The sequence below is a fragment of the Apteryx mantelli genome, chromosome 35, assembly GCF_036417845.1.
Source record: "Apteryx mantelli isolate bAptMan1 chromosome 35, bAptMan1.hap1, whole genome shotgun sequence".
NCBI lineage: Eukaryota > Metazoa > Chordata > Aves > Apterygiformes > Apterygidae > Apteryx > Apteryx mantelli.
The window spans coordinates 898,706-914,429 of record NC_090012.1 but is presented as its reverse complement, the minus strand read 5'-3'; the positions used below and the strand labels follow the sequence as shown (position 1 = coordinate 914,429).

At 71.4% G+C, this 15,724-nt stretch overlaps 2 protein-coding genes across 2 annotated transcripts in view; both read left to right on the top strand.

The window, feature by feature from the left end:
• The window catches only part of AXL (AXL receptor tyrosine kinase), a 19,419-nt gene extending 18,175 nt beyond the window's left edge, over positions 1-1,244 (top strand). The window contains 1 exon segment of the mRNA XM_067314416.1: positions 830-1,244. Within this exon segment, the coding sequence (XP_067170517.1) occupies positions 830-1,244 (415 nt within the window).
• A 3,074-nt stretch (positions 1,245-4,318) lies between these two features.
• HNRNPUL1 (heterogeneous nuclear ribonucleoprotein U like 1) lies at positions 4,319-15,245 on the top strand. The gene is given in 17 exon segments (XM_067314464.1): positions 4,319-4,536; positions 4,539-4,566; positions 6,035-6,169; positions 6,567-6,669; positions 6,671-7,036; positions 7,160-7,233; positions 7,712-7,851; positions 8,410-8,509; positions 8,593-8,705; positions 9,787-10,053; positions 10,196-10,318; positions 10,618-10,746; positions 12,014-12,182; positions 12,351-12,698; positions 13,499-13,719; positions 13,977-14,138; positions 15,003-15,245. Coding segments are annotated over 17 exon segments (2,808 nt in total). The 5' UTR covers positions 4,319-4,320; the 3' UTR covers positions 15,117-15,245.
• Positions 15,246-15,724: the final 479 nt, after the last annotated feature.

Below are 15,724 nucleotides of genomic sequence, written 5' to 3'. Positions count from 1 at the left end.
TCCTTTGAGTGCCCCGGGACCCCCGAGCCCCCACGTATCCCAATCCCCACCCAGCCCCTTTGAGCCCCCCGGGACCCCCAAGACCCCTGGGACCCCCGACCCCCCACGTATCCCAATCCCCCCCCAGCCCCTCTGAGCCCTCTGGGACCCCTGACCCCCCATGTATCCCAATCCCCCCCCCAAGCCCCCCTGAACCTCCCCAGCCCCTCTGAGCCCCCCCGGGGACCCCCAAGACCCCTGGGACCCCCCAACCCCCCATGTATCCCAATCCCCCCCCCAGGACCCCTGAGCCCCCTGGGACCCCCGACCCCCCACGGTATCCCAAATCCCCCCCCAAGCCCCCCCTGAACCTCCCCAGCCCCTCTGAGCCCACCCCGGGACCCCCAAGACCCCTGGGACCCCCAACCCCCCATGTATCCCAATCCCCCCCCAGGACCCCTGAGCCCCCTGGGACCCCCAGGACCCCCGACTCCTCCCATACCCCAGCCCCCCCCAGCCCCTCCGAGCCCCCCTGAGCCCCCCCCAGGACCCCTGAGCCCCCTGGGACCCCCAGGACCCCCCGACTCCTCCCATACCCCAGCCCCCCCCAGCCCCTCCGAGCCCCCCTGAGCCCCCCCCAGGACCCCTGAGCCCCCTGGGACCCCCGACCCCCCATGTATCCCAATCCCCCCCCAGGACCCCTGAGCCCCCTGGGACCCCCGACCCCCCACATATCCCAATCCCCACCCAGCCCCTTTGAGCGCCCTGGGACCCCCGAGCCCCCCACGTATCCCAATCCCCCCCGAGCCCCCCGAGCCCCCCCCCAGCGGCGACGTGGGGCCCCGCGCAGGTACGCGCTGATGCGGCGCTGCTGGGCGCTGGAGCCGCGCGAGCGGCCGCGCTTCGGGGAGCTGCGCGGGGCCCTGGCCAAGATGCTGCGCGCCCTGCCCGCCCCCCCCGGCGGCCCCCCCCGGCGGCCTCTACGTCAACATGCAGCGCGGCGGCAGCACCGCCAACGACGACCCCCCCCGCCGCCGCCGCCGACCCCCCGCCGCAGTGCACAAGGGGGGGCCGGGACCCGCCCGCCGCCGCCGCCGCCGCCCCCCCGGACCCCCCGGACCCACCCCCTGTGCTGCCGCCGCCGCTGCCGAGGGGGGTGGGGGGGCCGCCGCGGGGCGCTACGTGGCCTGCCCGGCCCCCCCCGAGAGCGGCCGCCCCCCCGGAGACCCCCCGGCCCCCTGCGCCGCTCCGAGGAGGGAGCCTGACACCCCCCCCCCCCCCGTGGGGGACGGACACCCCCCCAGCTGCCCCACTGCCACGAACGGGACCCCCCCCCCCCGTGGGGGACAGACCCCCCCCCCCCCCAGCTGCCCCACTGCCACGGCTGGGACACCCCCCCCCACGGGGGATGGACCCCCCCCCAGCTGCCCCACTGCCACGGCTGGGACACCCCCCTGTGGGGGACAGACCCCCCCCCCCCCAGCTGCCCCACTGCCACGGCTGGGACACCCCCCCCACGGGGGATGGACCCCCCCCCCCAGCCCCAGCCCCACTGCCACGAACAGGACCCCCCCGGACCCCCAGGATGGGGTCCTGGCCCCCCCCCCCCCACATTCCTCCCACCACTGCATGGACTGGAGACGCCTCCATGGACCTCCCCCCCCCGGGACCCCCCCAAGAGCCGGACCCCCCCCCAAGGGCCGGGACCTCCCCCCCCAAGGGGCTGGGACCCCCCCCACACACCTGTCAGAGCATCTTGGGGACCCCCCCGGCCCCCCCCCCAAAACTTGCCCCCCCCAGCCCCCCCCCCCCCATGCACTTTACGCTGGACTCAGCCCCCAGGTCGGGGTCTCCCCACGGCCGGTCCCGGGGGGGGGGGTGCAGGGGGCAACGGGGCCCGGCTGCTCCCCACGCGTGTGCGGGGCCGGGGGGGGGGGCTGCACGCGTGTGCGCGACGCCAAGGGGGGGGTCTTGCCGCTCCGTGCCTCTGTGCGTGTGTGCACACACGTGTGCGTGGCGTGTGCGGCGCCGCACGGCCATGGGTACGGCTTGCCGCTCTGTGCCTTTGCGTGTGCGTGTACACGCGTGTGCTTGGCGTGTGCGGTGCCACGGGTACAGCTTGCCGCTCTGTGCCTTTGCGTATGTCTGTATGTCTGTGTGCACACGCATGTGTGTGGTGTGTGCGGTGCCATGGGTACTGCTTGCCGCTCTGTGCCTTCATATGTGTCCGTATGTCTGTATGCACATGCATGTCTGTGGCATGTGCAGCACCATGTATGTGTGTAGCACCCGCGTCTCTGTGCACACGTGTGTGTGGGGTTTCTGGCAGCCCTGTGCACACGTGTGTGCAGCTCCATGCACACGCATGTGCAGGGTGCACACGGCCCGGCACGTTTCTCTGCGCATGGCGCATGCGGCTCCGTGCACATGCGTGTGCAGCTCTGTGCATGCGTGTGCGCTGTGTGCAGCTTTGCATGTACACGTGCAGCTCTGCGCATCCGTCTCCGTGCAGGGTGTACGCAGCCCCGTGCGCACGCGTGTGCATGCCGTGTGCAGCCCCGTGCGCGCATGCATGCATTCCCCATGCAGCTCCGTGCACACGCATGTGCATTCTGCATGCAGCCCCGCGCACCACGCGTGTTCATGCCGCACGCAGCCCCGCGCCAGGCGTGCGCAGCCCTGTGCACACGCGTGCTCATTTCACGTGCAGCCCCGTGCACACGCGTGTTCATGCTGTGCGCAGCCCCGTGCACACGCGTGTTCATGCCGCGCGCAGCCCCGTGCACGTGCCCCGGCGCGCGGCGCCTGCAGCCCCCCCGCAGCGTTGCGTGCGCGGCGCGAGCGGGAGCCCACGCGTGCTCCTCCCCGCGCGCCTGCACACGCGTGTGCGTCCGTGGGGCGCGCGGCCGGCGGGGTCGGCGCCGCCATAAAGCCCCTTCCTCCAGCAGCGGCTGCCTCCTCCTCCTCTTCCTCGGGGGGGGGGGGGCAGACCCGGGGACATGGGGGGACACAGGGGAGACGCAGGGGGCTGGGGGGGGGACAGACGGACATGGGGGGACCCTGGAGGGACACGGGGAGATGGGGGGACACGGAGGGACATGGGGGGATGTAGGGGGCTGGGGGGGGACAGGCGGACACGGGGGGACCCTGGAGGGACACGGGGGGGGCATAAGGGACATGGGGGGGGGCCGGGGGGGCACGAGGGGGATGCAGGGGCGACATGGGGGGGGGCGTGGGGGACACGGGGGGGGGTGCAGGGGCGACATGGGGGGACACTGGAGGACATGGGGGTGCAGGGGGGACACGGGGGGGGACATGGAGGACACGGGGGGGGCCGTGGCGGGGTGCAGAGGGTGAACCAGGGGACAGGGGAGACGTGGGGGGGCAATGGGGGGGGCACAAGGGGACATGGAGGGACACGGGGGGCCCTGGGGGGCGGGAGGTGGGGGGGAACCTGGTGGCCGGGCGGCTCCTGCCCGCCACGTCCGTCCCCGCCGCCCGACGGGGCCCGACTGGGCCGCACTGGGCACCTCCCCCCCCCCCCCCCCCCCCCGGCTCCCGCCTCAGCCCAGCCAATGGCCGCGCGCCGAAAACGCCCCCGGCTCGGCCAACCGCCGCCGGGCTCTCCCCCGCCTCCGCCGCCGGTCCGGCTCCAGTTGCTAGGCAGCATTCTGGCAGCAACACACACACACACACACACACACACACGCGCGCGGACGCCGCCAGGGCTCGCCAATAGAAACGCGCCCCGCCCCAACCCGCCCGGGGCTCCACCAATGGGAGGGGATAACGAGCCGGCCAATGAGAGAGGGGCTGGCGTTCTCGTCCCGCCCTCCAGCCGAGCTCAGCCAATAGAAGGTGCCCTCTCCTTGTGGGCCCGCCCCCGCACTAACAAGCATCGGAGCCAGCCAATGGCGAGCGCATACAGGAAAGCGTCCTGCTCTGGCTGCTATTGGCTAGGAGGCAGCCTGCTCCCGCCCCTTCTGCTGTCAATCAGAGCTCGTCATCACCGTCTCCCGGTTCATGTGGACTGACCCGGGAGAAGAAGGGGGAGGAGAAATCGCAGCCCCCGGCCAATGAGAAGGCGCGTTACAGCGTCACCGCCGAGCTCGCCCAATGGGCGCCCCCTTTGCAAAGCGGGAGCGAGCGGGAGATTGAGGACAGCGGAGGGGAGCCGCGCCGCGCGGGCGGGGGCAGCGGCCGGCCCCAATGGCGGCGCGCGTTACATGCGGCGGCGCGGCGGCCGGCCAATGGCGGCGCGGCTTGCAAGGCGGCGCGGCCCGGGGAGGGGAGGAGGGCGATGGCGGCCATTTTTGAGCCGGGCCCGTCGCTGGCGCCTCGATGGCCGGGCGGCCGCGGCCGGGCGGGCGGGCGCTGAGCGGAGCCCGCGGCGGCGGCGGCGGCGGCGGCGCCATGGACGTGCGGCGGCTGCGGGTCAACGAGCTGAAGGAGGAGCTGGGCCGCCGCGGCCTCGACACCCGCGGCCTCAAGGCCGAGCTGGCCGAGCGGCTGCAGGCGGCCCTGGAGGCGGAGGAGGCCGGCGGGGGCCCGGCGCGGCCGGCGGCGACCAGGCCCCCGACGGACACTGTAAGGGCCCCGGGGCCCCCGCCGCCCCCTCCCCGCCCGGGGCTCCCCCCGCTGAGGCGAGGGGGCCGCCGGCTCCCCCCCGCCCTCCCTCAGGGGCCTGGCTGCTCCCCCCCCCCCGAAAGGGCTCTTCCCCCCCCCCCGCAAAAATAAGGGCTCTGGGTCCCCCCACAGAGAGGCTTTGGGTCCCCCCAGGGGTCTAAATCCCCCCCGGGTTCTGGGTCTCCCCCCTCCAGGGTTCTGGACCCCCCCCAGAGCCTTGACCCCCCCCCCCCTAGGGCTCTGAGACACCCCCCCCCCCCAGAGGCCTGGGTCTCTTCCCCCTCCCTCCCCCCTGGTTCTGGGTCTCCCCTAGAGCCTGAATCCCCCCCCCGAAATGTGGATCTCCCCCTGCTAAGGGTTTTGGATCCCCCCTCAGATTTGAGATCTTCCCTCTGACACCTGGATCTGCCCCCACAGGGCTCTGGATCCCCCCTAGAGCCCTGAATATCCCTTTCCCCCCCCGAGTTCTGGGCCCCCCCCCCCTCTGAGAAGCCCGGACCCCTCTCCCCCTCCCCAATTCCTTCCCCCTGGCCTGCAGCCTCCCTCCTGCTGGGGGGACCCTCCCGACACCTCCCCCCCCGAACCGCCTCTGTCTGAGCGGGGGGCCCACCCGCAGCCCCCCCGTCGTTGCAGCGGGGCCAGGCCCCATCCGGCTCCGCATCCGGACCCTCTCGCCGGCGCGGGGGCGAGCGCCCGGCGGTGCCGGCCCCAGCGAGCCGCGGGCGGCTTGGCGCCTCCGAGGGGCTCGGCCGGCTCCGGGTGCGGAGGTGTGCGGCGTTCCCCGCCGGCGGAGGAAGCTCCGCTTTGTCGGTGCCGGTGTTTTCCCGCGGCAGCGGCTCTGGGCGGCCGTTCCCTGCCGTCGGGCTCCTCCTGCGCCGGGCGGGAGCGAAAAGCCGTAAAAGCCGACCTTGGGGCACCCTGTAGCGGAGCGGGCCGGTTCCCTTAACGGAAGAGCGAGCGGCTCCACACTGTGTGCCCCGCGGGGGGGATGCGGGGGCTTTTCCCAGGGGCGAGGTCCCCTCGCCGGCACCTCCGCCTCGCGCTCGGGACGAGGCCTGCGTTGGCAGCGGCGGCTCCCCGGGCTCCGGCCGGTTTCGGAGCTCGCTGCCGCCGCCCGAACGAAAGTTGTTTTTGTTCCCCTGCGTAGCAACCGAGCGGCGTCTCCTCCCGGAGGTGCTCGCTGCTGCCTGCCAGCCGCTTTCGCGCTCCGGGAGGCGCCGGGAACGCGGGAGCTGCCGCCGCTGGCCGCGGCGTGGGGATCTCGGGGGTCGCCGGCCCTCGCGGGCCCGGCTGGGAGGCGCCGCCGCGGGGATCCGCTCTTCCGCGAATGCCGGGGCTCCTGATCCCCACCGCGCGCATCCTGCTGGGTTTCGCCTGTCAAAAAACAATAGCCTGACGCGGGATTTCCGTGTTTTCCCCCTGCCCGAAGATGGCATCGACAACAACGCGCACCAGGCCGAGCCGCAGGGCTACCAGGCTTACGAGCACGGCGGCGTCAAGCAGGAGAATGAGTCCGGCTACGAGCGCAGATCCGTAGACCAGGAGCATCCCGCCCTGCATCCAGGTAGGGGCTGCTCCGGGAGCTGCCTCGGCCCGGCTCCGGGAGGGCCCGGGGCGCTCGGCGACGGTGCCCGGAATCCCGCCCCGAAAGCGGGCAGGAGGCAGGGAAGCGATCCTGCCGTGTCGCCGCGGAGCGGGCAGAGCCGGGCCGGGCTGAGCACGGGAGTCACGTTCCCGGTTCTCCTGCCGGGCTGGAAGTGCTTTCCGGCGTGGAGCCGTCTGTGCCGATGGCGGGACATCCTGCTGGAGCGGAGGGCCCCGTTTCACACGGCCCCGGCAGCTCCGCTTCTGGTGGCGGTTAGGGGAAAAAAAAGCCGGGAAAAGGAGCGTTTTTGGGGGAAGGGCTGCCAGGGAGGGAAGGCCGGGGGCTCCGTGACCCCGCTCGGACCTCTCGCCCGCAGAGATGAAGACGGAAGCGAAGCAGGAGGAGCCCGCTCCCGCCTACAGCATGCCCGCCCCCCAGCTACACCGCCCCCCGCTCCTGCCTACAGCATCCCCGCCGCCACCCCACCTACAACGCGCCCCCGGCCGGCTACGGCGCGCCTCCGGCCGGCTACAGCACCCCGGCGCCGGGCTACAGCGCTCCCCCGGCCGGCTACAGCGCACCGGCGCCGGGCTACAGCGCGCCTCCGGCGGGATACAGCGCCCCGGCCCCAGCCTACAGCGCGCCTCCGGCGGGATACAGCGCGCCGGCCCCCGGCTACACGCGCACCCCCGGCCGGCTACAGCGCTCCCGTGCAGCGTACAACGCGCCGCCGGGCAGCTACAGCGCTCCGGAGGCCTCGCAGCCCCGGCAGCAGCCGCAGCCGCGCAAGCGGCCCTACGAGGAGCCGCGGGGCCGGGGCTACTACGAGCACCGCGAGGACAAGAGGTGAGGCCGGTGCCGGCGCCGCTCCAGGGGGGGGGGGGAATTCCCTGCGGGATGGGGGGACGGGGGGGCGACGGCGGCGGCGCGAGCCCCCGCCGGACCCGCTCGCTCTGCTCTGCGCCCCAGGGGCCGCTCGCCGCAGCCTCCCGCGGAGGACGACGAGGAGGATTTCGACGACACCCTCGTGGCCGTCGACACCTGTGAGTGCCCGTCTCCCGCTTCCCGCCTCGAAAACGGCCGCGGGGGGGGGGGGGGGGCGAAGCGAGGCCCCTTTCGGGTTTCCCTGGAGCGCCTCGAGGCCTCCGTTAACGCGGGAGCTGCCCAGCGCGTCGCCGGCAGGACGAGGGCGACGGCGCGTCGCCGACCCCCTCTCTCCCCGCTCGGCGCCGAGCGCGGTCGTAGCCTGGCGCGGGAGCTGCTCGGCTCCGCCGCGAGGTTTCCGATGCTCGTTCCTTGGGCTCTCGGCACCCTTCCCACCTTTTCCCTCCCTTGTGGCAAGAATCGTGACGCTTCCTGGGCGGCAGCAATGCCCCATGCCGGGAGGCCTCCGGGAGAGGCGCCGGCAGAATGGCCGGGGCGGGATCCGGTTTGCGGCGGGGGCTCCGGCGCGTGTTCGGCTCCGCGTTTCCGGGCTCCCGTTGGCTTCTCCGGGCTCCTGTTGGCCTCTCCGCTCCGCAGACAACTGCGACCTGCACTTCAAAGTCGCCCGGGACCGGTACAGCGGCTACCCGCTGACCATCGAGGGCTTCGCCTACCTGTGGTCGGGCGCCCGAGCCACCTACGGCGCGCGCCAGGGCCGCGTCTGCTACGAGATGAAGGTGAGGCGCCGGGAGCGCCGCGGCCCCGAGCGCTTCCGCCTTCCCGGCGCCGTTCCCTTCCTTTCCGCTCTCCGGGCGCGCCCGGGGCCCTGCCGCGCCGCGGCTCCGTTCCGCCCCGTTCCGGCGACGCTCGGCTCCCTCCCCGGAGCGATCTCAGCGCCGTTCCGGGCCTGTCCGGCGAGCGCCCTCGGAGCAGCCGCTTTGTTTCCCCGCGGTTCGGAGCGGCGCTGGGGAAAGGCCCCGCGCGGCGCAGCGAGGGGCGGCAGAGCGGGAGCTCTTCGGCTGGGCCGTTCCCGCGGCAGCTGCCTGTGCTGCTCCTAAAAACCCCAAACAAACCGGAAAAGCGGCGTCCGAGACTGCAGCTCTCCCGAAAACCAGCCCGAATATCCGCTTCCGCCGGGGAGCTGGGAGCCCCGTTTCCCCCGGCGCCTCCCGCTCCCTTGGCCGGAGGCGAGGCGGCTGCGCGGGAGCGGCGCGCTCCTCCCCAACGCCCCTCCGATGCCTCCTCGCGTCTCCCTGCACTCCCGGCGCCCTTTCCCACCCGTTTTCCGTCCACAGGTCAACGAAGAAATCTCGGTAAAGCACCTGCCGTCGACGGAGCCCGACCCCCACGTGGTGCGCGTCGGCTGGTCCCTCGACTCCTGCAGCACGCAGCTGGGTAAGCGCCGCCGCCGGGCTCGGAGCGGCTTCTCCGGGAGGCGCCGTCCGCTCCCGCGGCTCAGCCGGCCTCTCCCCCCGCAGGCGAGGAGCCCTTCTCCTACGGCTACGGCGGCACCGGCAAGAAATCCACCAACTGCAAGTTCGAGAACTACGGCGAGACCTTCGCCGAGAACGACGTCATCGCCTGCCTCGTCGTGAGTCCCCCCGCGCCGCGTCGCGCCGCCCCGGCAGCCAGCGACCTTCTGGAGCGGGAGGCCGCCCGGCGTCGGCGTTCCCCGTGCCGGAGTTTAGTTAAATTGACGTTCCCAGCGTTTGGGGCGGCGCCGCCCGGAGAGGGGAAGTTCTCGAGACGGGCGCGGGGCCGCGGTTTGGCCTTTTGCGGTCGCTGTGACTCGTTTCAGCTGTCTGCCGCCGTCCGGCTGTGGCCGTCTCCCTGCTCCTCCGCTCTGTTTTCCTGGTTTTCCGTGGGATGAGGGGGAAAAAAAACAACCCCGCGCACCATTTAAAGTCACTTCTCCCGCCCCTAATTGCCGTCCTGCCCGCAAAAGCCGCCGGATCCCGTCCGCGCTGGGCCCGAGAGCGGAACGAGGGCGAACCCGAGCTTCCCGCGGCGCCGTCCCGCTGTTTGTGCAGCGGCCGCGTCGCTAGAGGGAGCCGGCAGCCCGCGCCCGGCTCCGGCTCCGAGCGGCTCCCTGCCCTCCTCCTGCCCGGCACCGGAGCCGCGCCATCAGAGACGTCTCTGTTCCGCCTGCCGGCGGTTTCGCTGCCTCTTCGCGGTCTCTCCGCTTCCCGGCAGCTCTGCGGGGAGCTAAAAACTCAAAATAAAAACGGGAAAAACCTCCCGGGACTGGTTGGGAGCTGGCGGAGTGCCAGGTCCCCTCGCGGGGATGGGGAAGGAGGGGGGGGTCGCACGCTCCGGCAGGTCCGGCCTTCCCCGAGCCGGAATAACCCCCGTCTCCTGCCGAACCGGGCGCTACGGAAGGGCTGCGGCTGTTCACTTTGGGCCGACTCGGTGCTGTGCTGCGATGCCGGGAGCCGCTGGGGCTCTTCCTCACCCCGCTCCGGGCCCCGGGAGCGGGCGGCAGCGTCGCCTCACCGTTAACGGGCTCTTTCCGTGCCGCCGGTCGCGGCGCGATGTTCCCTGCCTGGCGCGGCGGGATGTTCCCTGCCCTTGGCGATGGCGCGATCGCGATGCGGCTCCCTGCGTCGCTCGAGGCGGCCACGATCCGCTGCTCCGGGGCCATCGCGCCGCCGACGCCTTTGCCCCTTCCGTAGGACTTCGAGTGCGGCGAGGAGGTGGAAATGTCCTTCATGAAGAACGGGAAGTGGCTGGGCGTCGCGTACCGGGTGCGGAAGGAGCTGCTGGGCGGCCAGGCGCTCTTCCCGCACGTCCTGGTGAAGAACTGCGCCATCGAGTTCAACTTCGGCCAGCGGGAGGACACCTACTTCTCCGTGCCGCCCGGCTTCACCTTCATCCAGCACCTGCCCTTGGCGGAACGCGTTCGCGGCACCGTCGGACCAAAGAGCAAAGCCGAGTGCGAGGTAGGCGACGGCGAGCGCGGAGCGGAGCGCGCCGGGTTCGGGCTCCTCCGGAGCAGGGGACGAACCGAGCGAGGCCTCGGGACGCGCCACGAAGGTCGGATCGGCTCCGTGAAAGTGAGTGTGCGCATGATCCGCGTTCCAGATCTTGATGATGGTTGGCTTGCCCGCGGCCGGAAAGACGACGTGGGCCATCAAGCACGCGGCTGCCAACCCCTCCAAGAAGTACAACATCCTGGGAACAAACGCCATCATGGATAAGATGAGGGTGAGGAGGGAGACGGAGGTCTGGTTGCGCGAATTAGCGGAGGTGGAGCCGGAGCCGGCGCTTCGCGGCTGCCGCTCGCAGGGTCGGCTTGCGAACGGCTCCGCATAGCCGAGGATCCCGCTTCTGCGGAGCGGCTCCGCTTTCCGGCCGATCCCACGTCTAAAAGCACTGGGAATTGCGGCGGTTCCGCTTCTGAACTGTCGGATAGGGAAGGGGGACGCAAAAAAAAACGTGTCAAAACGCGGAGCGGAGGAGCAGGGTGACCCCTGCCCAAGCGTCCGCCCGCTCCGGCCCCGCAGGTGATGGGCCTCCGGCGTCAGCGCAACTACGCCGGCCGCTGGGACGTGCTCATCCAGCAGGCGACGCAGTGCCTCAACCGCCTCATCCAGATCGCCGCCCGCAAGAAGCGCAACTACATCCTGGACCAGGTACCGGCGCCCGCGGGAGCGCGGGGGCGGCGCCGCTTCGTTAAACCCCGCAGCGGCAGCCGGGCGTCCCGGGAACCCGGCGGCCCTCCGGCGACGCCTCGGGAACGCCGCGCTCTGCCCCGTCGCCCCTCGCAGCCCTCCGAGGTCCGGCCCGGAGTGCGGGCTGGAAAGCTCGGGGCTGAGCCGGGGCAGCCGCAGGCCTCGTGCTGGCTCGGGAGCGGAACGCCGCTGCCGGGCGCGACCGCGATCCTTCGGGATTACCGCCGCTGCCGGGCGCGACTGCAATCCTTCGGGATTACTACATAGGCCGGGAGGGACCCGGCTGCCGCCCTGCCTCGGGGCCGAGGTTTTGGGTGAGGCCGAGCGGAGCCGCCGGCCGCGGGCGCCTTTATACGCTGCTAATAATAAAGGGGAGGAGAAACCGCCGCGATTTAATAGCGGCCCTTAACCGTTTCCGAGCCGCTCCGGCAGCGCCTGCTGCGCTCGCACTCCGGCTCTCGCATTGGCCCCGAGCGGGTGTCCGCGGGACGCTGCCGCCTGTCCTGGGTGGGAATCGGAGCCCGGCAGCCGGGTCTCATTCCGGCGCGGGAACCGAGAGCGGCGTGACACAGCGCCGGCCCGCTGCCGGGGGAGCGAGGTTCCCCTCCGGGCCGGGCAAAGAGGAAGCGTGCCAGGGCCGGAGAGGATCCGATACCGCGCGGCGCCCGCGCGCTGCGCATCCCCAAAATCACAAGCCTCCGGCGAGGTTACGCCGCAAAGGTCACGGGAAGCGGTGCGAGGAGGCAGCGCCAGGCGCCCTGGCAGCGTCCTGTCCGGAAACTGCCCGTTCCTCGCGCCCGGCTGTTCTGGAGCCGCGTGCCGGCGTCCTCCCCGGGATGGCGGGATCCCCCGGCCCCTCTCGGCGTCCACGCCGTCAGCCGCAAGCTCCCTGGTGTTTGACCCTGGCTCTGCCGCCGCCTGCTCCGCTCCCCGCTGGGTGCCCGAATCTCCCCTCCTTTCCCGAGCAAAATGGTGCCGCGCGGGGGCAGCAGAAAAGGGATGAATTAGGGGATTCGCTCAAATTCCCCCCCTGCCCCGGGGAGCTCCGGGTTTGGCAGCCGGGTTGGCGTGTGGCCGCTCACCCGCCCAGGCGTCCGGGCAGGGAGAAGCCGCTCCGTCCCCCGCTGCGGCCGGGCGCTGTCTCGAAAAGCAAGAAAGTAATAAAACCGGGGCCGAAGGAGCTGTAAACACTGAGCCGTTTTTGCCTCTTCCTTGTCGCTGTCGCTAGACAAATGTTTATGGATCTGCGCAGAGACGAAAAATGCGTCCTTTTGAAGGTTTCCAGCGCAAGGCCATCGTCATCTGCCCCACGGACGAGGACCTCAAAGACCGCACCGTCAAGCGCACGGACGAGGAGGGCAAGGACGTGCCGGACCACGCCGTGCTGGAGATGAAAGGTAGGCGCTTCCGGCCTGCCCTTCCTCCCTCCCTCCCTCTCCTCGTCCTCCCTCCGGGCCGGGAGCCTCGGCGTTTCCGCCTTTCCCCCCCGTGCCTCCCTCACCCCCCTCCGTTCACTCTTCCTCCTTGCCTCCCTCCTTCCCGCCCGCCCTGGGGCGGCCGCGCAGCCAACTTCACGCTGCCGGAGGCCGGCGACTTCCTGGACGCGGTGCTGTTCGTGGAGCTGCAGCGGGACGAGGCCGACCGGCTGGTGAAGCAGTACAACGAGGAGGGCCGCCGCGCCGGGCCCCCGCCCGAGAAGCGCTTCGACGGCCGCGGCGGCGCCGGCGCCGGTGGCTTCCGGGGCCGCGGCGGCTTCCCGCGCTTCGACAGCCGCGGCGGCGGCGGCGGCGGTGGCGGCACCGGCCCCCCCGGCGGCACCCGCGGCGGCTTCCAGAACCGCGGCGGCGGTGGCACTGGTGGCGGCGGCGGCTTCCGTGGCAGTGCCGGTGCCGGGACCAACAGCGGCGGCGGAGGTAAAGCCGGGCCTGGGTTCGGGGCAGGGGGGTGAGCGGGAGCAGCGGGTTCCATGTTCAAGTCCTGGTGGTGGTGCCGGGGTCGCGTGTGCAGATCTTGGTGGTCGCCAGACTGCGTGTGCAGGTCCTGGTGGGGCCTGGCGTCGCGTGTGCGGGTCCCCGCAGGTCCCAGGGTTGCACGTGCAGGTCCTGGGGCTCCCTGGGTCACGTGTCCAAGTCCTGGCATCACGTGTGCAGGTCCTGATGGATCCTGGCATCGTATGTGCAGGTCCCTGCAGGTCCCAGGGTCACCTGTGAGGGTCCTGGCAGTCCCAGGGCTGCATGTGCAGGTCCTGCTGGGTCCTGGCATCACATGTGCAGGTCCCAGGATCACGTGTGCAGGTCCCTGCAGGTCCTAGGGCTGCGTGTGCAGGTTCTGGCGGTCCCAGGATCACGTGTGCAGGTCCTGGTGGTCCTAAGATCACCTGTGTGAGTCCTGGCAGTCCCAGGGCTGCGTGTGCAGGTCCCAGAGATGCGTGTGCAGGTCCTGGTGGCTCTTGGCATTGCGTGTGCAGGTCCCGGGATCATGCGTGCAGGTCCCTGCAGGTCCCAGGGTCACCTGTGTGGGTCCTGGTGGGTCCCGGGGTTGCGTGTGCAGGTCCTGGTGGTCCCAGGGTTACGCGTCCAAGTCCCAGGATCACGTGTGAGGCCCCGGGGGGTCACCGCGGCGCTCCCGTCCCGTCCCATCCCATCCCATCCCGTGCTCCCGCCCGCAAGGCAGCCGGCAGGCCGAGCCCGCCTCTCACCTCCCCTTCCCTCAGGTTTCAACCGAGGCAGCTACACCCAGAACCGCTGGGGCAGCAACACGCGCGGCGACAACAGCTCCGGCGGCCGGGGCAGCTACAGCCGCAACGCGCAGCAGCAGCAGCAGAGCAGCTACAGCCCGGCCCGCACCCCCAGCGCCTACAAGCCCGGCGGCGCCGCGCCGCCCGCCAGCAGCAGCAGCAGCAGCGCGCCCAGCGCCTACGGCCAGGGCCAGCAGGTGGGGCCCGCTGTGGGGCAGCCCCCCATGGGGCGGCGGGACCCCCCGTGGGGCAGCCCCTGGCCTGCCGTGGGGTGGCCAGACCCCCCCGTGGGGCGGCAAGACCCCCCCGGGGCAGCGAGACCCCCCGCGGGTGAGGGTCGGGGGGCTGGGAGCCGCCGTGGGGCAGCCCCGAACCCCCCGCGGGTGAAGGTTGGGGGGCAGCAGGACCCCCCCGGCCTCACCTGCCCCTCTCTTCCCCCCCGCCCCCGCCGCAGCCCAGCTACACCCAGCCCTACAGCCAGGGCGGCTACAGCCAGGGCGGCTACACCCCCAGCTACAACTACGGCAGTTACAGCGGTTACAGCCAAAGCTACCCCCAGCCTCCCCCCCCCACGGGGCAGACCTACAATCAGCAGAACTACAACCAGTACCAACAGGTGAGTGCGGGGATGCGGCGACACCCCCAGGGGACGTGGGGATGGTGTGGGGGATGTGGGGACAGTGTGGTGACGCCCAGGGGGAATGTGGTGACACCCCCAGGGGATGTGGGGTGTGGGGACAGTGTGGTGACACCATGGGGGACACGGTGACACCCTGGGGGGGTGTGGGAATGGCATGGGGGACACAGAGACAGTGCAGTGACACCCTGGGGGGATCTGGTGACACCCCAGGGGACATGGGGATGGCATGGGGGACATGGGGACAGTGGGGTGACACCCCAGGGGACACAGTGACACCCGGGGGGGAATGTGGAGATGGTGCAGTGACACCTCCGGGAGATGCAGGGACGCCCCTGGGGGACGTGAGGACACCGGGATGGTGTGGTGACACCCTGGGGGATGTGGGGATGGCATGGTGACACCCTGGGGGACATGGGGATGGCATAGGGGACATGGGGACAGTGGGGTGACACCCAGGGTGACAGGATGACACCCAGGGGGACGTGGAGATGGTGCAGTGACACCTCCAGGAGATGCGGGGACGCCCCTGGGGGACGTGGGGACGGCGTGGGGGATGTGGGGATGGCGTGGGGACACCCCAGGGGATGTGGGGACAGCGTGGTGACACCCTGGGGCACATGGGGATGGCATAGGGGACATGGGGACAGTGTGGTGACACCCAGGGGGATGTGGAGATGGTGCAGTGACACCTCTGGGAGTTGCGGGGTCGCCCCTGGGGGACGTGGGGACACCCCGGGGGCCGTGGGGACGGCGTGGGGACACCCCAGGAGAGGTGGGGACGGCGTGGTGACGCCCCAGGGGCGGCAGGGACGCTGACACCCCCCCCCCCCCCAATCCCAGTACGCCCAGTGGAGCCAGTACTACCAGGCGCCGAGCCAGTGGCCGCCCTACTACAGCAGCTACGACTACGGCAGCTACGCGGGCAGCTCGCACGGGGGGGCCAGCGCCCAGTGACCCCCCCCGGCTCCCCATCCTGATCCCGCTCCGGCTCCCACTCCGGCTCCGCTCCCCCCGGCTTGTTCCTCCCTCCCCGCGGCGGCAGCGCTGCCCCCCCCCCATCCTCCCCCCCCCTTTTTTTATTTTCCTGCTAGGACCCCACAGCCCCCCCCGGCCCCCCCCCCCCCCCCCCCGGGGCCGTTTTATGGTAACTCTGCTCTTTTCCTTTTATTTTCCTTTTTTTTTTTAATATTTTATGTCACTTTTTACTGTGGGTCAGCAGCTGTTCATATCCCCTCGAGCCGTAACGATTCCTTTGCTCCGTTCAGGTGAGGGCGAAATAAAAAATAAAAAAAATTAAAAAAAAAAAAGAGGAAGAAGAGAAAGGACCCCCCCTCCCCTCCCCCCCCCCCCAGCCGCGTTAACTTTTTATACCATGGTCGACGGTCCTGTAACTTTGCACATGCTGTGTGTCGAGTTGAGCTGTAACGGCTTTTTTGTATTTGGAGAAAGAGTGACTATTGGACTTTACCGTGTGCGCTGCTGCTTTCCGGCGACGACGAGGAGGAGGAGGAAGGGGAGGAAGGTTGGGGGGGGGGGGGGGGGGGGACGGGAGCGGGGCGGAA